Raw genomic sequence first — 22,675 nt, forward strand, 5'->3', positions numbered from 1 at the left:
GTCAAAGTCCTATTGTAGCTTTAAAAAGCGAGGTTGATTCCTTATGGCCACTAAGGATGTGACACGTGGCTCGCTAGGGTAATGACACCTGGCTAAAAAAAAGGGTGATCTGCAGAAACAATGAGGAAAAAGTGACCCATGCCTAAATGGGGGGTCTACAATTTTGTATTAAAATAATTTATTTTATTAATTATAAATATATTATAACATTTTATTAAATTATTTTACAATAATAAATAAGAAATAAATGTAATAATTTATATGCAATACATGACAATATTATATTTTTTTAATAATATATTTCATTTATATTATTTTTAAAAATTTTGTTGTTTAGAAATAATTTGTACATTTTTTAATCAATTGTATTTCAAAATAGTCCAAAAATTATGAAATAAAAATAAAAACTAAAAATTAGAAATCGTTCTTCAAAACAAACTTAGCCTAAAAAACCAGTTGAAGTTGAATTCTCTAGAAGCATTTCAGAGGTGAGTTTTTTAATTTTTTATTTTTTTTGTTCTTTTGAAACATAAATGATAATACGCTCTCAAAATTTACAAATCTCTCTACCGTAGCCCTAAGTTTTTCGTTTTCCCGGACCCCTTGCCTTCTCCTTTCGGTAAACGCTCACTTTCTCCCGCACTCTCATTGTACGAGCAAAACACACTCTGAGCAACAAGCGTCTCCTTTACTCTTTGGTTCCGGTTCTCACCCCTTCTGACCAGCGGGAACTCTGCAGATCCATAGCTGGAGGTGCTCTCCTTTCCCTTTTTCTGTTTGGATGCCTAGAATCTATATTATTATTTTATTCTTTCTTTTTCTTCAACCATGGAGTGAAACGAGGTTTCTTCTTCTACATGTTTAAAATAGTTTCCCGCGCACGAAAGCCAGTCAATTCTTCGTTCTTCCTTCGTTAGGGGTTTTAATGCTACGTTCTCTCCCTTCACTTTTTCTGGGTCTTAAATTTTATGGAGATGGGTTTAATTTCGGGGAGATGTTAGTTATGGGATTTTAGGAAGAAGGGGAAAGCGTTGTTGGGTTTTATTTCTTCTTTTGCACGAGGTTCATAATAAAATTTTATTTTTCCTCCAACCAGAAAATGAAACAAAACAGAGAATCCAAATTAGATGGGAAAGTTGTTCCAATTTCCACAAGATTTACAGCATTTTTCAGGTTTAATCTCCAATTTTTACCCCATGTTTTTCCTTCGAATTTTCTCTAGAGAATGTTACTAGAATTGATTCACATTCTTGATTCTAATGCTTCTTTGATTTTTTGCTGCCTTTGTCACGTCCTGCATAATTCTATTCATTCTAGTATTTGTTGAGAAAATATAAGAAAACTCTTGGGATCATATTTGGGACCGAGAAATCTAAAACCTCTGCCTATGAAAAATAAAAATAAATAGAAAGAGAGGAAGAAATTATATGCACACAGGAATGGTTTGTTGATTTCAAAGTAAACCTTTTTTCTATATTTCTTCTTGCAAGAATTACCGATTGATCATTGAATTAACTTGAGTTTCTGACATTCTATGTGTATATGCTGGCCGAGACATTGAATTAGAAGCTATATGGCTATTCTTTTGAACCCACATAAATTTTCCAATAAATATCTCCAAGAAAATAACAGGGCAGTCCATAGGACAGATGCTTGAGCCTTTGGGAAACTTCACTTTTAGATACATGAATATCTTAAGTGGGTCAAGTGAGGTCACTGGACAGTGAGCTCCAACCCCTACCATGTGCATTGTGTCCCCTCACTTTTTGCCTCTGCTTCAGGCACCTATTTTGAGGCCTAAATGTAGAACTCAGTTCCCCTTTAACTTTAGGATCTCATATTAAGGACTGGCATTGCTGTTCTTGCTGTCTTTAAGGCAGCTTATCCTAAGAAAGAGGCAGAGAAATGGAAAGTTATACATTGTGCAAGTTTTTTTGCTTTTTCTTTCCTTCTTTTTTATTTATTTTTTATTTTTTTTTATTTTTTTAAACTGAGTTTTCCATGGTAGAGTATTTAGTGTTGCTTTTATTATTATAATGTTGTTGTCTCCCATTCTAATGTTACTAAATTTCAAAGGTTAGGATGAGGGTGAGAGTCAATCGTCTAGACGATAGCTATGCACCTGCCTAATAAGCCAAGTCGGAGAGAGAACTTGTCTTGTCTCTTATCATTCATAAGGTTTCTGAGAGATATTTTCACATGGTTTTAGAACTGACCATGAAAAATGAATGGGCGATTGTGTTCAACTATAGCTGGAGTTCAGCCCAGGTAGATGGCCTATCCATCAACTATAGTTGTTTTCAATTTATTGCTGGATATTGCATTTGTTTTCCAATTCTTATGAATCCCAAGATTACATTGGACCCTGTTAGAGCTCATTACCATTGTGGGGTCTACGCACTACACAAGGAAATGTAAATTCACAATTACCAGTTAATCTTTACCTCTTATTGTTATTTTTCCATTTATGTCCTAATTCATGTTTATCAATTAGTTATTTCTTTTGTGGCCCAACATCTTTCAATTTTAAACCTTATCTTTCTCTGTTAATGATGAAATAGAAGTTTTCATTATGCTTCACATGTTTGATGTTAGCCAAGAATCCAAGTAGTGATGGTTTACTTCTCTCTTTCTAGTGAACTCACTGTCTTCAACAGTTGACAACAAGCTTGCCCTAATTGTAATTATTTGCAAAATGTTAGCCCTTTGATTTTAGGGTATTGAGTGAAGGAACATCATGAAGTTTCTGGGTTGGTACTTGAAGATTGCTGCAGTTTCAACTCTGATTGGAGCTTCAATGGAGTTGTTCATGATCAAGACTGGCTTCTGTGTGAGAACCCTCCAATTTCATTTCCAGCTTTAATATGATTTATTCTGTCAATTTTCAACTTAAATGATAATATTGACTTTTTTATTGATCTAACTCATGGGCTAGGGTTTGAGTTTTGGAGCCAATTGTTTATGTAAGGTTAGAAGAAACCCAGTTGCTTTTTTTTTGCCAGTTTAGAGGTAATAAGATGTGCCAATTGAGGTATCTCAAAAATGAATATTATTTGAACTTGTTGCTAAGAAAAATGTTTGCTTGCATCTCATAGAATGTAGATTATGGAACCATTCAAGATATAATATGGCCCAAGTTCCAGTTTGGAAGAGTCCTTCAAACATGATTGTTTTAGGGAGATCATATGCCATCAATTGATGCTCAGCATTTTTTTTCCCTCTTTTTGTTCACTATGATCAATTAGTTGAATGGTTATCAAATCTAGTGGCAAAAGACAAATCTTAAGAAGAAGTTGGTAGTGTTAACCAATTTTGAGAGGAGGTGTTGTGTCTGTTTCACTTGAAATCCATTAAAGGTGAATGTCAGGCATACTACTGAGGTTAAGGTCTAGCATATTAGAATAACATGGATGCGAATATCCTGGATATTAGGGTTTGAAATGAGTTATTCTCAATTCGATTCCTCAAGGAGATGTGAAATCCATGTTAGGGAGTTTTTCCTTGTTGGAAAATGTTTTCTGCTTTGAGACATGGAATTCATTCATTACTCCCATACTTGAATGAAATTATGTCTGTTCCAACTTAAAGTAGGGTTTTCAAGTACAGTATTGGGAAACAACATATTTCCACACCTTAATTGCAGTATTAGTGAGTTCAGTTGAAGGAAACAAACATTTTCTTAGGCAGACAATCCAACAACATGGGGCAGTGTTTGCCAATGAAAATTTGATTTTGATCTCGAGAGATGGAAAGGTCATTGAATTTTTGATGACTGCTTCATTGGGATGTAAAAATTTATGAGAAGATCTGAAGAAAATGGTTGTCTGCCAGGGGTATAGATTTTGATGATGTGATGTTCTTCATTAGGGATTAAATTTTCATTTTGATGAGTGCTCTAAAGATTTTGAAAAGATCCTAGCAGCATTGGGAAAGAGAGAACAACAGTTTAGTCAGCTTGACAAAAATTTATCTTGATTTCTTGGAGTCTGGTGCAAGAATCCTTTAGCCATTTCACGTTATTTGGGTCATGTAGTACAAGCATCATTTCCACCACCGTAAAATGTTGAATATGGTTCAAGTGTGGTTTGGTCTAGAACTACTACTTTGACCCTTCAATCCAGATGATCTAAATGATTGAAGTAAAAGAAGTTGATTGAGGTACCTCAATCACTTGTTTTTGATTGGAAGGAAGTGAACAGTTGTTACCTTTTCTTCTCTTGCTACTTATTCACTTCATCTTTCTTTGGCTTTGTTCATATTAAAATTTTTTCATCGAAATACATAATTTGCCTCAACAAGTACAATAAATCTTCATTTTTAACTTTTAGTTGTTTTTTTTTTCTTTTAATTTATTTAAATGTCATGCAGATGATAAAGTGACTGTTTTGGAGTCGGAGAAGCTAGCTTGGGAGGGTTCCACAGAAGCTCAGGCTGTTAAAGAAGCTCTCAATCCTTGGAGACATCAGGATGCCATAGAGAGAAAAGATTCCTAGCTTTCTCAGTTTTTGAGGTTTGCTTTACATACCCATTAGTTCCTTGAATGGTTCAATTGCATGTAAGGACCTAAGATTTGTTATATAGAAGAATGCATTTGTTAAGTAAAAGCTTAGGAAATTAGGATGGTATAGAATCCCTGAGTTCTAGTACCAATTTTGAAATTGTATGGCTGGTCACTGATGCCTGACTACCACCGTTGTTATTCAGCCTCTCCATTTTGTTGACCAACTTTTGGTTGGTTCACAGCCTTGAACCAAATTGTGCTGATGTGCACTTGTGCTATTTGGTCCTCTTAATCCAGGGTTTTGGTGTGCGATCAATTATTCAAGCGTCCCATTGATTGGATCATGGTATCAGATGGACACAGCCGATCTTATTAGCCGTATAGATTCAACTTGAACTAGGGCACCGTCTCCCTACCAACCCAGAAAAAAGAGCTGATTTTCTAATTCTTGGCTTCTCTCTGCAGGGAGACGATGGATAATGGCGGAAGAAGGTCAACATGAGCTATAATGCTTGGAGATGCATTATCATCCTTTACAGCTATGCTGCATGTTGTTTAGTGGAATAACTGAACTGGCACATTATATTAATTTTGAATTTTTTTAATCCAATAAAGTATTCCACATGTGGCAGAGTTTTTGGAAAATAGATGTGACGCTTGTTGCTTGGTGGTTTTTTTTTTTTTTTTCCTCTCAAGAAATTCGAAATTTACATTTTTGTGCTCTCGAAGAAAAGCCCTGGCACGTTCTTTGTATTGCTTATGTTGGTCCTTTTTGTAATATTCATGGCTTTTAATTGGCTGGAATTTTCAGGCCTAAGGGATTTTTTATTTGCCTTCGCTTATTTTATTTTCCTTTTATTGTTTTTCTCTTTTTCCCTTCTTGCATTTTCTCCCAAAATTTTTAAAAGCCAAAGATAGCCACAATTCATACAAAATAAAACATCAAAATTATAGCTCAAATACAAACAAGCAACCAAGCCACTTATTCCCTTTGCACCCAATACCAAACTATTAATTCTCATACACCGAGACTAAGTGGGTGTTTAGTAAACTAATTTAATAACTTAAAGTTATTTAATGATTTAATTTAAATTATTAAGTATATTTGATAAAATAATTTAATGGTATGTTTTAAAATAAAAATTAGTTTAAAATAATAAATAAAAATAATTAATTTATTCTTAAATTTATATCATCATATTATTTTTTTTTATCACAATTTGTTTTAATTACCTGAATGATGATCTTTATCGAGCTTTTTCAGTTTAGTTATAATTTATGAAAATAAATATGTCAATTTACTAATTTGGAATAAATTTTGAGTTAATTTTATCGAAAGATCTTAATATTTAAAATAAAATTAAGTAATAAATTTTAAATTAATAATTTAAATAATTAATTAATAAATATTAAGTTTTATTCTTATTTTTTCAAGGTAATATACTATAGTCAAAACTAATTTTCTTACACCGTCAAAAACATCTTTCTTGGCCCTCTTGTGCCATTGGCCCACCCGGCTCCGGCTTAGGCTTTCTGCATTCTGTTTTCCCACTGCATCGCATAAAGTATATTAAAAATATTACTCAAAAAATCATCGTACCAAATTAAATTCAAACAAGTCCTTGATCACACTAGGATTAGCGTTGGTCACCGCTCTTTACAAGTGGTTAAACGCATCATCTAGTCTAATCCAAATTAATTGGGCTTCGGACTTGAAATTAACATCACACAGAATCACCAAGGCACCAACCAATAGGCCATTAGTCTATCTTTTTCAACCTTTGAATGTAATGTGGCATCTTATTATTTGGTAGGTCGGCAAAACCGAAGATAGTGGCCGCCCACTCTACCCAAAAATTACACACCTCCATCCCCTTTCCTTAGTCTCCACTAAAACTATATGATAAATTATTTTTCAGATTTAAATGAGCTTTAATAAATCTAAATAATTTTTCATCTATTTATTAAATTAAAAAATGGTTGGTGCTTTAGTATCATCTATAATATACATTTGTATCATGTTTACAAAAACACGTAAATTACAAAAAGATGGTTTAAACTTTAAATTCATAACCTCTCAGATAAATCAAGTTTTGATATCATATTCAATTACCAATTTTTTTTTTAAATTTAAAGGATTTGGATTTAATCTGCATATCATACTTTTTAATTTTTATAAAATCATAAAAAAAATTGTAAAAATAGAAGCAAGTAACATTTTAAAAAAAAATTAATAACATACAAGTGATATTTGGTTATTGAAAAATATAAAAAAATTATTAAAAAAATACTTTTTTATTTAATTGTATTATAAAAAATAATTAAAATTAGTCAAAATTTATATATTTTAAAATTATTTAATTTTTATATGAAAAATTAAAATAAATAAAACGAATTTAAAATAATATATAACAATGATTTATTAATTTAAATTTATTTTTATTTTTATTTCCTATTTTCTTTTACAGGCATCTCTCTTATTTTTATTTCCCTCGAACAAACATACCCTTTGAATACTTATCAAATGAATAGTTAGAGAGACTTTGGAAAGGTCACACTAAGAGTCTAGGACAGAAAGGAAGTGGGGAGTGACAGGATGCAGCTATACAGATGACGTCTCCACAGGAAACTTCTACTGACCTTCTCCTGGGGTGGGTGATTTGATTCTTGCAACTTACAACTTCATCATAATCTTTATCTCAAAGTGATGGCAATTTTTTGTAGATATAAGACCCCAATCATGCAAACTTTTGACCGTATCTTCATGAAAGACTGATGCGATCGAAGGTGGGTTCAGATATACATGTCTGATAGAGTAAGGATGAGTCGCTCCCAACTTCCATCTTCGATCTTCATGTGGAAAAACATGGAACTTGAAAGGATATGGATGGATGACTTCAACCCCACCCAAATTAATACTATAATAATTAATAATAAAGTGTGATGCAGGAAGAACCTACCGCACCCTGCCCTTTAATGGATAGGTCAGTAATAGTAGCGAGTTTTGATATATGGCTATATAACCCAGTACTAGTAAAGAAGAATAGAGGAGATCTAGAGAGAAAGAGAGAGCAAATGGAAGGTATTGATGTGTCTTCCTTGTTTGTTTTTGAAGGCAGTGGAGACTCTGATGATAAGGAAGATTGTGAAGAAGATGATGATCACTCACTTGTGACAATCTGCTGTATTAATAATGCAGCAGCAGTTGATGATGCAGAGTCATCAAGCAGCAAGATTACACTAGGGTTTGAAGATCAGGTTGATGAGTCTGATGATGGAGATGAGGTAAGAGATCCCAGCGATGATAACAGCGGGAGCAGATTGGGAGGGTTTGTGGGAAGAGAGGAGGAGGAAGTAAACTCAGGTGGAGTTAGGAGAAAGGAGATGATGGAGGATATGGAAAACAAGCTATTTTGGGAGACTTGCTTGGAACAAGGGTACCCATGAAATTCTCTGTATTTTTGTATTTATTTATTTGTTTATTTATTTTTTGTTATTGATGATGGCAACTTTTTACCTTTTTCTTTTCAATTACTTTTTGGAATTTTCTTCTAAACAAGTAATTTGATTTGGAAATTTTATAGGGTCATTCGTTCAAATTTATAGGAGGATTATGAAAATCTTCGGTATTAATAAATGAACGTTTTTTTTTTATATATATTAAGCAAAGCACAAGAGCCTTGATTTTATTTTCTGTTCGATCAAGTGTCCACCTTGAAATCTCTCTCTCTCTCTCTCTCTCTCTCATGTTAAAGCTTACACAAATTTGATAAATCTAGTTTAGTGGTAAAGTTATTTCCTTCTTATAAGAAAGCTTTGATTCCATGCCCCTCCTCCTAGCCTTTCTCGGCTCCCCCTTAATTTGGAGTGATCAAAATGACAACCAATTTTTGTAGCTTTAATTTAAGATTGTAGTTAGGAATCCAATTAATTTATGCAGGATGTCACAAAATGCAATTAATGTAAAGATTTTTATTCAACATTTGAAAACCTTGTTGCTATATTTGGTTCTAGAATTTTTTTTAAAAAATTATGAAAAAGGTAAATAAAAAGGATTCATGGTATTCTACGGGAACAAACATAATCTCTCTATTAGGTATTGATTATTATTTTATGGCTAAACTAGATACTAACTCAAATCATGATAAGAGTAACCCTAATTCCTTTTATAAGCGTATTTATGTTTAAGTAAGGTTTGGACTTTAAGTTAGCACATACTAAGGGGAAAATGTATTAATTCGGTACAACCTAACTTAGAGAGAACAATATCTATCGATCTTTATATATATATATATATATATATATATATATATATATATATATATACTTTTTATTTTAAAAATTATTCCTTTAAAAAAATATTAATCATCCATCACTATCCTTGACTTAAAAGTTTAATAATTTGTCATTTGAAAATTATTACTTAATAGATTAATAGTAGCCTTAAAAATGATTTACTTCACATCTTCAAAGTAAATTACAACCTTAAAAGTCACAAAAGATACTTTGTTTGTCACCTTAAAAATGATTAACAAGAAGTGTATCAAATCTAACATCATTTCTATTATTAATGGTCCCCCTAAAATAGAAAAAAAATCATAAAAAGAAAAGATTAATTTCAATTGAATCCCCTAAATTTGGGTTTAGTTTAAATATATTTAACCATTATTGATTTCAAATTTCATTAGTTAACACTATGAAGATATAGAGATTCTCTTCAGGGATTTAGTACAAAATGATAATGAAAAGGAAAATCGAGTTGGCTTGGCTATGTGATGTAGTAAGACCTTTATTTATGCTTTTTTAGCTTTATAGGTCGAATGTCATTTAATGACAAGTATTATTTTAGTGGTAAACAACTTCAATAATGGTTCTTCTTAAACGTTTTTAACTTTTGGGTAGTTTTGTGTCTTTTCGTAAAAAAGAAAGATGCATTTATTAAATTAAGTTATCGAGCTTACCTATTTTCTCAAGATATTAAAGACGAGTGTTCGTCACGTGGTGCCTTTTAAGTTTAGTCAGATTTTGACCCTTTTATATCTTATAAATTTATTCTTTATTTTGTATAATTTTAAGTAAATTTTTTAAAAATAAATGCATTTAACAAGTTTATAAAAAAATTATAATCTAAAAAATAAATTTTATATATAAACTACGTATAATAGGGGTGGTAAGTGGTAACTCACGGACCATGCTCCAACCAACCCAATTACAAAGAAAATAGAGAGCGGTAAAGAAAACGTGGATCCCCACCGCAAGTCTTATTATAAGGAGGTTAGACATTGGCTCCGTTGCAGAGAAGCTAAGCACCATTAATCAACCCACCATGCATTGATAATTAAACCCCCAGAATATGAGCTGTATCTACGCATAGTGTATATATATACTTGTCGTCAGCTTGATTAGCGGGGAGTGTGAACTAAGGTACACCGTCATTGGCTCGTGACTCTGCATATTCATAATAATAGCAATAATATATGATGTTATAGGAGCTTATGATATGATAATAATATGACCGACCAGTGCCAAGCAGGAGCAGAGTCACGTGCTCATCGAATCGTCATTGCTCCCATGGTTAGTGGGATTAGAAATCCAAATAACGCGGTTAAGTCACCGTTCAAAATACGATGCATGACAATCTTTTATTGTTATCTACGTCTTGTTTGTCAATAACTTTAGGAATGGCAATGGGGCGGGTATGGGATGGGCCATCCCTACCCTATTTCCGTCCCGGTTATATAATTTTTTTCCCATCCACATTCCAAGCCTGGGATGGAGCGAGTTGGTGTCCCCTAAGCTGATAATCTCATCCCCGTTCCAAATGTGTTTTCAGGAATAATGTTTTTACAGAACATGTGTCTCTGGAATTTCAATAAATACTATATGGGTTTTCATATTTAAGCTACAAAGAATCTCTTTCAAAATGATTCATACTTCGACGACACCCATATTGTGTTGTCTCCTCATCCATATTTAATCAAGTATTTGTTGTACAACAAAACTGCAAACTGCACATATGAGAACAAAATACATAGATCTACAAATAAACAACCCAAAAAATCTCAAACCCATAAACTAAAACAAGAAAAATATGAAAAACAAGACATTTTTAACAAAGCCTCAAAACTTAGGGTTTTCTTACTTGGAAATGAGGAATCCATAGAAACCCTAATAATTTGTTGTCTATGAATTTGGCATTCTGGTTTTTAGAGCAAAAACTGTGCTTTTTGGGTGAAATGGGAAGAAGTAATTAAGGAAGAAATGAGAAAACAAGAAGAAATGAGACAACGAAAGCTCTCTTATTGTCTTCCAAGCAAAAGAATCCTGGATCTTGAGGAAGAAATAATTATATATATGGAAGACTTTTTGGGTATTTTGTAATGCTATAAGGGCAAATTGGTAATTCATATATGGGGTGGGGGCATTAATGACAAAACCCATCCCCGCCCCGAACTTGATTTGGGTTTTTATATACTCCCCAAACCTATTATATACCTGAATAGGATATTCCCATACCCATCCCAATAGGGGTGGGGCGGGTGACCCGATTTACCCGTAAAATTGCCATTCCTAAACGACTTCCCTCAAACTTTGACATTTGCTCCTTCGTATATGTTTAAGTTCCTTGGATTAATCATAGGTAACATGTTTTCTTTTTGTTTTTAAAAATGGATAAAAACAATTCTTATTTGTTCTTTAAAAATTGTTTTTTATTTCACTTTATTTTTAAAAATTATTTTCAAAGAATAACATCTAAATAACATTAGAAAATTTTAAAAACAAAAAATTATTTTTAAATCGATCAAACAGGCTCTATGTTTTAGAAAAACAGTTTTTTATTTTTAATAATATGAAATAAGAAGTGTTTTTTTAATAATATATTTTAATTTTTTATTATTATTAATTCATTTTATGAGCAGTGTTGTCTTATAAAATAGTTATATAAATATGAAGAATAATTGAAAATAAATTAAACACTATACATAAAAGTTGTTTTTAAAAAATATTTGAACTTATAAGAATCATGTTAAAAATATTTCAAATTTTTAAACCGGTTTTTATTTTACAAAACATTATATAATGGATTTAAAAAGAGTTCTTAAGAACTATTTTTCAGTATCATACCAAAATTATGGTCTATTTGGGAATGTATTACAAAATAATTTAGATTAATTATTTTAAGATTTTAAATAAAATAAAGAATCGGAATTAAGCTCAAACTAGTGGATGACTTTCAGAAATAATCATTTCCAACTAAAACTTGGACTGGAAACTCAAATTAAAAATAAAATAAGACAGGTTGTGCTCTTCGGATCAGTATTAATTAGCTAAGTGGTCAACTTGATTATGATTGGTCGAGGTCTTTGAGATTATTAAAATGGTGCTTACCTGTTTCCCAGCATTGATCATTAAACGTTTCCAAGAACACGAGATCCTTAATTTGTTTGTATATAAGGATGCAATGTAGGAGCATGGTGGTGCAGTAGCTACAGCTATAGATCCATAGAGAGATAAAGAGAGAGATGAGGACTGGCTTAATTTTCTTGTTGATATCTGTAGCAGTATCTGGGGTTTGCCATGGAGGTAAGCTGAGGAAGAACTTCTACAAGAAGAGTTGTCCCCTCGCTGAGGAGATAATCAGGAACATGACTTGGAACCGTGTTGCTAGCAATGTTGCATTGCCTGCAAAGTTGCTGAGGATGCACTTCCATGATTGCTTTGTTAGGGTACGTACGTAGAATTCAATGCATGCATGCATGTATTTCTTCGCAAATTCATTCATTTTTACAAGCATGCATATGATGTTTGGTTGGTTATTTCTTAGGGTTGCGAACGCTTCTGTGTTGCTGGATTCCACCGCAAATAACACAGCTGAGAAGGACTCAATCCCAAACCTGAGTTTGAGGGGGTTTGATTTCATTGAGGAGGTGAAGGCCCAACTGGAGAAGACCTGTCCTGGAGTAGTCTCTTGTGCAGATATCATTGCCTTATCCGCAAGAGATTCTGTTTCCTTCCAAGTAAGTTATGGTACTTGAAAGGATGCCCAGTCATATATATAATGCATTTGTTTGAGAAATATTTAATGTATACTCAGGGATGGTGGGGAGATTATTGCAGTTCAATAAATAGATTTGGAAAGTGCTGACTGGTCGAAGGGACGGCAACATTTCGCGAGCTTCTGAGACCCTTGTCAACATCCCTTCACCATTCTCCGACTTCATAACCCTTAAACGAGCTTTCGCCAAGAAAAGCCTCACGGTTCAGGACCTTGTTGTTTTATCAGGTAAAAAAATATAGAAATATATAGATAATAAAAACTTACATATATACTTAAATACTACGCATTAATTCCATTAGGAAACAGTCTTGTTGCTATTCCTGCTGGTTTTGTAGCAGCAATCCCACCAACCTTAGAGGAATTAATCCTATTTTTGGCCATGTCATGGACAAAACAAAGGGCTTTGTAAACGAATCTGCACAACTTTTCAAGTGGGTTTCACACCTTAGTGTTTGGTTTTGATCAGGAGCACATACTATAGGCATTGGACACTGCAATTTCTTCAGCAACAGGCTATACAATTTCACTGGAAAGGGCGATGCAGATCCTTCTTTAAATTCAACCTATGCTGCTTTCTTGAGAACAAAATGTCAGTCTCTCTCAGACGACACAACCACAGTGGAGATGGACCCTGGAAGCTCTCAATCCTTCGACACCCATTACTTCTCAAAATTAAAACTACAACAAGGTCTTTTCCAATCCGATGCCTCACTACTGACTGACAAGGGATCCACTAAGATTGTGAACGAGATGCTAAGCTCCACACAGTTCTTCACCGCGTTCGGTCAGTCCATGAAGAGGATGGGGGCGATCCAAGTTCTTACAGGGAAATCAGGAGAAATAAGGAAGAAGTGTAGTGTGGTGAATTCTTAAGGGAGTGTTATTATGTGGTTTGAACTTGTAACAGTGGCTTCTTCCTTTTGAATTATCTAATAAAAGTCTCCCTTTCATATTATTAGTTTCCTTGTGTTTTTGTTATGAGCCTAGCTAGCTCTGGCAAATCCACTCTAGTGACTCAACGTATATGAGTCATTTCTTCCTTTTGGCCCTCTTGCTTCTAGCCCATGCACTTTTATGTCCATCCTCATTTCTATTTTTTTTTCTTTTTTTTTTCCAACCTTCATTTTGGTCTTGAATTTTTCACATGCATTTTTTTAGTTCAAAAAAAATAGAAGAGGGAAAGCTAAAGTTGAAAAGAGAGAGAGAGAGTGAATTTGGGAGATGAAAATTTTAATTGGCAGATAAAAAAGAAATTAGTGGTTAGGTGAAGAAGAGAAGTTGAGAGATGGAAGAGATTGACAATGGAAAAGGAAACCAGGACCAGACAGGGGTGTAAAAGAAAGAAAAAAGTGATTTTTTCCCTTAAATTTCTCAAACATGAATGAGAAACTAATCATGGAAGATCCCCACAACTAATTTCATTTATTGATTGAATTATATGCTAGTCCCAGCATTATGATAATTCTAAAGTCAATCAGACAAGTTATTCGGATATTTAAGATTAATAAAGAGAAAAATGATGAATTTTGGTGTTTGACTTTCCATTTATATGGCAAAGGTTCATCATATGCAATGCCACGAAGAGCTTTGAAACAATTTTTGAAGCTCATTAATTTTATCAAACAACTACAATCATTTCAGGTTCAAGGCATTTGACTAATGTAGTTTTTTTTCATAATAGAGGAAAACACCTCCTCGAATATATTTCTATATACTATATATTAAGTGGTCAGCCATGTCCTTAGAAAGGGTGCCTTAGTACAAGACAAGGCAGGGACATTGGACGTGCAAAGTTGTATTATCAAAATGAGAAGTTGCCTTAATGTCATAAATTTTGTACAAGGTTTTCTCATGGTGGTTGCTGGTGAGGGATGCCTATATACGGTGTTCTATGGTGGCTAGTTCTTCATCCGACCAACAGAGAACATTCTGAGAATTGTTTGTTTAGTATTTGAAGATGAGGCCAAGCTTTGTTTCCTTGCTTCTAACTCTTGTAGTCTGTACAGTTGTTGGGGTTTGCAATGGACAAGATCAGCTGAGGATGAAGTTTTATCATAAGAGTTGTCCTTCAGTTGAAACCATTGTAAGGGATATCACATGGAGCAAGGTTGCAGCTAGCTCTATCCTGCCAGCCAAGCTACTAAGGCTCCATTTCCATGACTGTTTTGTTCGGGTATCCCGTCTTTTATCTTTAGTTAATTTCCCTCTATCTTGAATTCAATTGCAGGTTTTAATGTGTAACACATATATGTTGCAGGGCTGTGATGCATCAGTGCTATTAGATTCAACTAAAAATACAACTGCTGAGAAAGAAGCGTTACCGAACCAGTCATTGTCAGGATACGATGTTATTGATGATATCAAAGCTAAAATTGAAGAAGAGTGTCCTGGAGTGGTTTCATGTGCTGATATCCTGGCTCTGGCAGCTCGGGATGCTGTTTCGTACCAAGTAAGTTCCGAGCTTAATCAAAATTGAGCGTAAATTAATGAAGTAACCAAACCTTTGTTTAAACTAAGAAGATCATTGTGAAGTTACTCACAGTTGTAATTAGCACCATGGAACTACATAAGCAGTTCCAATGACCCATGTGGCAGGTTCTAACCGGGAGGAAAGACAGAAGAGTTTCGCTTGCCTCGGATATCCCCGGCAACTTACCGCCACCCACAGCAGACTTCACATCTCTCCAGCAGCTCTTTGCAAGCAAAGAGCTAGACGTTATGGATCTTGTAGCCTTATCAGGTAAAAAAAAAATGTATTTTTTGTAAAATCATGGTGCTTATTTCATTATATAACTTTTTATACTACTGAAAGAATCAAAATTATGTAGGGGCACATACAATTGGAGTGTCACATTGTGGTGTGATTGCAAGGAGGCTATACAATTTCACAGGAAAGGGGGATGCGGATCCTTCACTCGACCCAGATTACGCAAACACACTAAGGAGGGAGTGTGGAAGCCCTCTTAATCCATCAACAACTGTAGACATGGACCCTGACCAGAGCTCACTCTCCTTTGACAGCCATTACTTCAAGATTGTCAGCAAAAACAAGGGCCTGTTTCAGTCTGATGCAACGCTGCTCACCAACCCCCAGTCGGCTCAGATGGTAGAAATGCCACAGCATGGCCGATTATTTTTTGTGCGCTTTGCTCAATCGATGAAGAAGATGGGAGGTATTGGTGTACTTACTGGAGATGAAGGAGAGATTCGGAAGCACTGTGGACTTGTTAATGCCGGAACCTTGGTGGCCTCAGTAATATTAATTAATGTCTGTTTGTTGGATTGGTATTAATTAAAATTATTGTTCTTCTTGTTGTGGCAATGAATTTGGGTAATCAAATGTGGTCTTTGCTGTGTACTAACAACTAAACTAATATTGGATCGAGTGATTTCGGAACAATTGATCTTGCTACCATGCATACGGATCGAGTCATGTATGTAAAGAGACTGAACGAGTCATGTTCCATCGAATTTTCTTTCCTGCTATCCACAATGAGGAACTGTCCTTGAGAGGTGATCATTTTTTTTTATGAATATTAGTTAGCTTTACATATAGATGTTATACTATCCTTTTGTTATATGAGCTAGCCTGTGAGAGGCAGGGCGAAGACTTCTGAGAGGGAAAACTTCTGAATTCAAACCAAGCAGCGTTGACAATAAGCTCAATTAAATGTTACAATTTGATTCACAGAACGATGCCCATAAGAAAGAGTGGACTTCTCCCGTCCAGAGTCTTATATTTAATTTTGGATTTTTCTTGAAGTAGGCAATCAACCATTTCAAACACCCATAGTGTTGCTTTGATCTTGATCGACTCTCAAATATCCATTGATAAACTCAGTTAAGATTTTTAAAAATCTGAGTCATGACACTAACACTACATTTGATTTCAAACAAATGCTAAGGATAGGAAAGAAAAAGTTCAAAGAAAACGATTTGTTTTATGTTTGGTTTAATTATAAAAATTATGAACAAATATGTAATTACAATTATTTAGAAACTTATATGTTGGTACACGACCAAATGATTGTCTTGGGCACGTCCCTCCTATGGCGAAGTCAGTGTGGATCATTTTTAAGTAGAGTTTTGGTATAGGCTTTTTGTGTGTACCTTTTGTTCTCAAGGTTTGATGCTCTTTTATAGGGGAGGGATCTCATAACGTTGGTTTTACCTTTGTGATTAATATTTTTCGCGACTTCAATGCTCATTTACCCATAGTGACCAATTATTTAGTCATCATAAATGATCAATCATTATAGGTTTATGTAATGATTATATGTCCTAATCAACGTATAACGGTTGCATTAATGTCTTCTTTACCCGAAAGGTAATGATAGATTTTGGCTAGGTTTTAGGTTGGATGAATGATGCATGTCTCAGTGAAATTATCCAGTCCCCAAGGGCCAAGGCCAACATTGTATATTCTTAAATTATTTAATTTTTATGTATGAAAAGAAAATCAATTCGATAATTTATTTAATTTTAATTTTTTTTTCCCTTGTATCTTTTTTCAAAGCTTACAGGACCAAACGTAACCTAAATGATTCAACCATTATGTATTTTTATCTATTTATTTATTTCTTTTTACAATTAAGTTAAACACCTCTACATATTTTCCAAAGAAGGGAGTTAATTAATATATATGGCATTGGTTCGTGTGTTTGAGGCCAGGCTGGTATATGGACTTCCATGGGCTAGACTTTGTCCATCTAATTAAAACCAGGGCACAGAATACAAAAATGTGTGAATAGTCTAGGATAAGAATTGCGTTCAAACTTAGGAAGTCAAAGAAACCAAGGGTCTGATCCGGGCAACCCTTATAATAATCAGCGAGAATCATGGCGCCGCGTGCCACTGCTGTCGCAAATGAACGTGATTAAGTAAGAAAACGTTTGGATTTGAACTAAACTAGGAATATGGCCACTAGCTTCTCCATTCTCCTTCATCTAAATGAATACCTAACCCAAACAAGAAGATTTCAAAGGAACAGCTCCTATCCTTGAATGTCAAGTGTTCAGCATGTGACGTATACGTCACTCTTATTTTCTAGTGACAATGGTTATCTAGGTCTATCTTCACATCCCTGTACTGAACAATACTATAATTATTTATTTGGATCATTGGACTTCAGATGAGGCCGCCATTCTCATGCATTCAACTTCAAGGAAGGAGCTCAAAACCATTAAACAATAATAACAAGGGTGGAAAATTGCCATCGCTTTGAAAACATAAAAAATTTAATGAATGTTTGAAAAAACCCACAAGCAAAGCCTAGGGCTAAGGGCAAGTTGAGGTGATTATCTATTCTCCTCTCTAACAACCCTAGACCTCTCAACCTCTTGATAATGATTTGATTTGCCTATAAAAGGAACTATAATGGGGGCTTAGCTTGTGTGCCTTTGCTTTTCTTACTACTTCTGACTACTTGTTGTATTACTTGCTAGGTGTTTTTTTTCTTGCTTGCCTTCAACAAGAATGAGGTCAGCTAGAGAATGCCTTCTCATTCTCTTGGTTTCTCTTCTTGTATTTGGAGTGGTTCGAATTTGCAATGCAGATGGGTTGAGGAAGAACTTCTATAAGCAGACCTCGTGTCCACAAGCTGAGAATGTTGTAAGGAACCTTACAAGGATCAAGGTTCAAGCTAACCCTGCTCTGGCTGCTAAACTGATTAGAATGCAGTTCCATGACTGCTTTGTTAGGGTATAAAGCCCATCATCCCCTTACGCATTTTCAGATAAAATGGGAAAGTACCCATTTGAAAAGCATAGTCCCTTTTTTCTGATGTTCATCACATTGTTTGTTGAAATTGTGGCTGCACTGCAGGGGTGTGATGCATCTATACTATTGGATAGAGTCGGTACTGATCAGGCTGAGAAGGATGCAAGACCCAATCTTTCACTCTCAGGTTACGATGAAATCAATGATATAAAGTCCAAACTTGAGCAGGCTTGCCCAGGAGTGGTTTCCTGTGCTGATATTCTCGCCTTGGCTGCTCGTGATGCTGTCTCCTTCCCAGTAAGTACTTCACCATCAATATATATATATATATATATATATATATATATATATGTATATAACTAACTAGTCTTGGCTGCATGCATGCAGTAGTACTAGGAAATATCAGAAGAAACCTTAACATTCCTACATTAATTTTGCAGTCCCGAACCCCCTTGTGGGATGTTCTCACTGGAAGAAGAGATGGAAACGTTTCTCTAGCCTCTGAAGTCAATGGAAACATACCTTCACCCTTCTCAGACTTCACCACTCTCAAACAACTATTCGTCAAGAAAGGTCTTAATGTCAACGATCTAGTGGCACTCTCAGGTATATATACAATTAAATTCTTAATCAGCTATAGATCTTGTTACAACTACTGCTGATATATACTTGATCAGGCGCACACACCATTGGGTTTGCCCACTGCGGCACTTTCTCGAGGAGGCTCTACAACTTCACAGGCAAAGGCGATGCAGACCCTTCACTGAATGCAACCTACATTGAATCACTCAAGGCACAGTGTCCAAATCCAGCCAACGCCCAAACAACCGTGGAGATGGATCCTCAGAGTTCAGGCTCGTTTGACAGTAGTTATTTCAATATCCTTGTCCAGAATAAGGGTCTCTTCCAATCCGATGCTGCATTACTCACAGACAGGGCTTCCAGCAAGACAGTGCAACAGCTGCGAAAACCCAGGGCTTTCTTGGACGAGTTTGGTAAGTCAATGAAGAAGATGGCGGCTATAGGAGTGCTTACGGGAAAGGCTGGAGAGATTAGGAAACAGTGTGGGGTAGTAAATTAATATTAAGTTTGATTGCTAGATCTTGAATCATTTAAGGTTTAATGGTACCTTCATCTGAAGGATGATGAATAATATCCATGTATCGTAATTTTTTTATATTGTTGATCAGAAATAGAAATAAGTCATGTCCATTCTAATACCCGGGAATCCATTCTTTGATCCATAAATCTCGATCTTATTTGGTTGGATAAAAAAATAATGTTTGAGAATAGTTTTTAAAATATATTTCAAAATTTAAAATATTTTCAACTTATTACATTCGTTTTCAAATGTTTTTAAAAAATAAAAATATTTAATTAAAATAGATGAAATAACACCCGAGGAGACATCATTTTTATGTATAAAAAATGGTACATATAATCTAATTTTACATTTTTGCCCTTAAAATTTTCATTCAACAAGTACTCAAAGAGAGATGAGAATAAAAAATTGTTGAATAATATTTTGGTCCAAATGAGGTTATATTTCATGTTTTTTAAAAAGAGATTATTCTTTCATATTTGTGTTTTTGAATGATTTTTTTTTATTTATCAAATAACCCTAAAAGTAATATTTTTCTACCATGCTTTATTTTAAAATCATTTTTCATAAAACAAATGAAAATAATTAAAATATATTCTAAAAAAATATTATACCTTTAGAATGATTTCTTAAAAAAAAAATTATTAAATATATTCTAATTTTTTTTAAAAAAAAAAATCCCAAAAAAGCTCTAAGGTGCTTCCAATATGATATAAAAAGTGTCGGTCAATGAGAAAAAACTTATATAGTACTTAAAAAAATCTTATTACTTTATATCCTTGCATTGATTCTATTTTGTTATATTCATGTATTTTTTTTCTTTAATATTTTGATCTCATTTCTTAAAATATTTCAGTGGCTCAAATTTTGAATTGAGTATGCCCTTTTTTTTCAATACATTAAAATTTTCCTTCTACAATATTTACAAATTATAATCAATTTTTTTTTCATATTGGTAATAAATGAGATTTAGAATGATATTAAGATGAAGGGAAAAAAAATTCAAACCCTAACGTTAGACAATAGCATATTTGAATGAAAAAGAACAAAAAATCAATGACATGTTTGTAGATTTGGAGTTTGATATATAATGACCCGGTTGAAATCCCTTAGGCTATGTTTGGTTCCTGGAAAGTTTTAAGGAAATAAAAAAATATTAAGGAAAATGGTTTTTTCATGTTTGGTTTCATCATAAAAATTTTTAAAGAAAATTAAATATAATTAAATTTAATTAAAATTTTATGTATTTTAAAATTATTTAATCTTTAGAGCAAATTAAGTGAAATAAGTTTGAAAAAACATATAAAAATAATTTATTGATTTTGAATTTATTTTTTAGTTTCCTTTTTTTTTTTTCCACTTTTCCTTCCTAATTTTTTGCCCTCACATTTTCCCACGAATTTTCCAAAACCAAACGTAGTTACAAATTGAAAATCTCTGCAAAATTTTGAATTTGAAGATGGTCAAAGTAACTGCTTTAACCAACTCTACACATTTACCGAATTACCCTTTCATTTTCTTTCTCGTCACCTTCTCTTTTCCACACTTGCAATGGCAAATGACAAGGAAAAAAATGAAGAGAAAGTAAGATTTTCTTCAACCCATTTTGAATCTTCGATTTTTCCTTCAAATTTATAGTCATGAAATTGCATTGTTTCATCCTCTTTCCCACACACAGGTGGTGGTTGCAGAATTCAGTGTCTCAATGCACTGTAATGCATGTGAAAGAAGCGTTGCCAAGGCCATCTCCAAGTGTAAAGGTCTCTCTCCATGTCCCCAACTTTCAATTCAACAATTTTCATGGAAGTTCTACTAATTTTTTTTTTTTTTTTTTCAAGGGGTGGAGAAGTTTACCACAGACATGAAGAAACACAAGGCGACAGTGACAGGGGCGATCAACCCTGAGAAAATATTGAAGAAACTAAAGAAGAAGACAGGGAAGAGGGTAGAGATTCTGGTCACTGAAGAAGAAAAAGATGATGAGTCCAGTGATGACGATGAATCGAGAGAGAATACTGTGGAGTCATTGATATGTTGGGACTGGACAGACAGTGCGGCGTTTGAGATGTTCAACGAGGAGAATGCAAATGCATGCTCGGTAATGTAGAGAGGAAGAATTTTCGACTTAGTACTGTTGCATTGGGAGGTTTGTCTCTTGTATAATTATCTTCGATTCATGAATAGTAGTGTGTACTTGAATATAGTTGAATTCATTGAATATTATAGAAATTCTCCGATTTGATCTCTTAAAGTAAACGTGAAAGACATTATTAATGATTTTCTACCAAAAAATTAGAGTATCAAAAAGGCATTTATCGTCATTGAATTCATCAAACACTAAGATGGATTAGGCCTACTAATATGCCCAATGTACTTATTGCAATATGACGAAAGGTTATTCCTTTCCAAATAAAAGGATTAAAACCCTCTATTGAATTTAAAGATTATATTTTATTGCAGACACCTAGATTATTTCTTCCAGACACCTAGATTTCGGGACCATACAAGCCAATTACATAAAAGGCATCAAAATCAAAGCAAGTCAATCATGATAAAAATAAATGAATTTATCTCATATAAATTCAAAGAAAATGAAATTATCATATGAATAATAAAATTAAGATACCAAATAAGCATGATTAAAGTATAAAATAATAAAATTTAGATATGACTATGATGCATGAGGATGATAATAGGATAGGTTGAAGACTGTCATCCTCATATCAACCTCATCCTCTATAAGCATGATAATACAATCCACAAACGAGATAAAATCATATTTCAGGTTTAGAAAATTTTGCAAATTCGCCTCGAATCCGATTCATACCCAAAAAACCTGTCCGGGTGACGTCTGATCTGGTCGTATTTTCAGATAGACATCCAGTCCAGTCGGATCGATCACTAGTCAAAGAACTTGGGCGAAGCTGGATTCTTTTCTGGGACAATTTTCTCTCTTTCGGCGTGTTGAGACTTACAGTTATCTTCTTACACTCTCCACGGCGTTGACATGTGTTTGTGGCGGCCCACGTGAATTTCAATAAAGCCCGTCTTACAAGTCACCGCCCAATTCCACTAAGCTTCAGGAGCTAATCAATCGACATCTTTAAGTCAACTAATCGATTAGCCATGAAACACGTACAGAGAATGTTTATCCATCACTTTGAGGATATAAGGCCCTTTTGTTGGGGATATGTCAGCAATAGAATTGAGGAAATATGGGAACTAATGAATCATACAGAGGTGAAAGCAACCGACCGTGTCCTATCATGGCATCCTTTCAAAAAAAGAAACCCAA

General features: G+C 34.0%; 3 protein-coding genes and 1 pseudogene across 4 annotated transcripts; all 4 read left to right on the top strand.

The window, feature by feature from the left end:
• The first annotated feature begins 563 nt into the window (after positions 1 to 563).
• On the top strand, positions 564 to 5,318 carry LOC117914967. Of its 2 annotated transcripts, none has more exons than XM_034830502.1 (4): positions 564 to 753; positions 2,703 to 2,828; positions 4,369 to 4,510; positions 4,967 to 5,318. In XM_034830502.1, exons 2-3 carry the CDS (start codon positions 2,738 to 2,740, stop codon positions 4,491 to 4,493), a joined length of 216 nt encoding a protein of 71 aa, XP_034686393.1. In that variant the 5' UTR covers positions 564 to 753; positions 2,703 to 2,737; the 3' UTR covers positions 4,494 to 4,510; positions 4,967 to 5,318. The 2 variants fall into 2 exon arrangements, with proteins under 2 accessions (XP_034686393.1, XP_034686394.1); XM_034830503.1 differs by lacking the exon at positions 4,967 to 5,318 and adding an exon at positions 4,799 to 4,960.
• Positions 5,319 to 12,024: 6,706 nt separating this feature from the next.
• Positions 12,025 to 15,852, top strand: LOC117914467 (annotated as a pseudogene).
• Positions 15,853 to 17,968: 2,116 nt separating this feature from the next.
• LOC117914962 (peroxidase 24-like) lies at positions 17,969 to 19,498 on the top strand. The gene is made up of 4 exons (XM_034830493.1): positions 17,969 to 18,260; positions 18,384 to 18,575; positions 18,719 to 18,884; positions 18,956 to 19,498. The coding sequence occupies exons 1-4, from the start codon at positions 18,036 to 18,038 to the stop codon at positions 19,357 to 19,359; spliced, it is 987 nt and encodes a 328-aa protein (XP_034686384.1). The 5' UTR covers positions 17,969 to 18,035; the 3' UTR covers positions 19,360 to 19,498.
• Positions 19,499 to 20,931: 1,433 nt separating this feature from the next.
• On the top strand, positions 20,932 to 21,487 carry LOC117914468 (heavy metal-associated isoprenylated plant protein 19). The gene is made up of 3 exons (XM_034829816.1): positions 20,932 to 20,964; positions 21,059 to 21,140; positions 21,219 to 21,487. The coding sequence occupies exons 1-3, from the start codon at positions 20,932 to 20,934 to the stop codon at positions 21,485 to 21,487; spliced, it is 384 nt and encodes a 127-aa protein (XP_034685707.1).
• The last annotated feature ends 1,188 nt before the right edge of the window (positions 21,488 to 22,675 follow it).

Source organism: Vitis riparia, chromosome 5 (genome assembly GCF_004353265.1).
Source record: "Vitis riparia cultivar Riparia Gloire de Montpellier isolate 1030 chromosome 5, EGFV_Vit.rip_1.0, whole genome shotgun sequence".
NCBI classification, from domain to species: domain Eukaryota; kingdom Viridiplantae; phylum Streptophyta; class Magnoliopsida; order Vitales; family Vitaceae; genus Vitis; species Vitis riparia.

What these genes read in the sequence shown, in the direction of transcription:
- LOC117914468 (XM_034829816.1), top strand. Translation starts at nt 20,932, where the DNA reads ATGGCAAATGACAAGGAAAAAAATGAAGAGAAA. An exon ending in AGGAAAAAAATGAAGAGAAA is followed by an intron (nt 20,965 to 21,058) that starts GTAAGATTTTCT and finishes TCCCACACACAG; the next exon opens with GTGGTGGTTGCAGAATTCAG. An exon ending in GGCCATCTCCAAGTGTAAAG is followed by an intron (nt 21,141 to 21,218) that starts GTCTCTCTCCAT and finishes TTTTTTTTCAAG; the next exon opens with GGGTGGAGAAGTTTACCACA.
- LOC117914962 (XM_034830493.1), top strand. Translation starts at nt 18,036, where the DNA reads ATGAGGTCAGCTAGAGAATGCCTTCTCATTCTCTTGGTTTCTCTTCTT. An exon ending in TCCATGACTGCTTTGTTAGG is followed by an intron (nt 18,261 to 18,383) that starts GTATAAAGCCCA and finishes GCTGCACTGCAG; the next exon opens with GGGTGTGATGCATCTATACT. An exon ending in CGATCTAGTGGCACTCTCAG is followed by an intron (nt 18,885 to 18,955) that starts GTATATATACAA and finishes ATACTTGATCAG; the next exon opens with GCGCACACACCATTGGGTTT.
- LOC117914967 (XM_034830502.1), top strand. Translation starts at nt 2,738, where the DNA reads ATGAAGTTTCTGGGTTGGTACTTGAAGATTGCTGCAGTTTCAACTCTG. An exon ending in CATGATCAAGACTGGCTTCT is followed by an intron (nt 2,829 to 4,368) that starts GTGTGAGAACCC and finishes AATGTCATGCAG; the next exon opens with ATGATAAAGTGACTGTTTTG.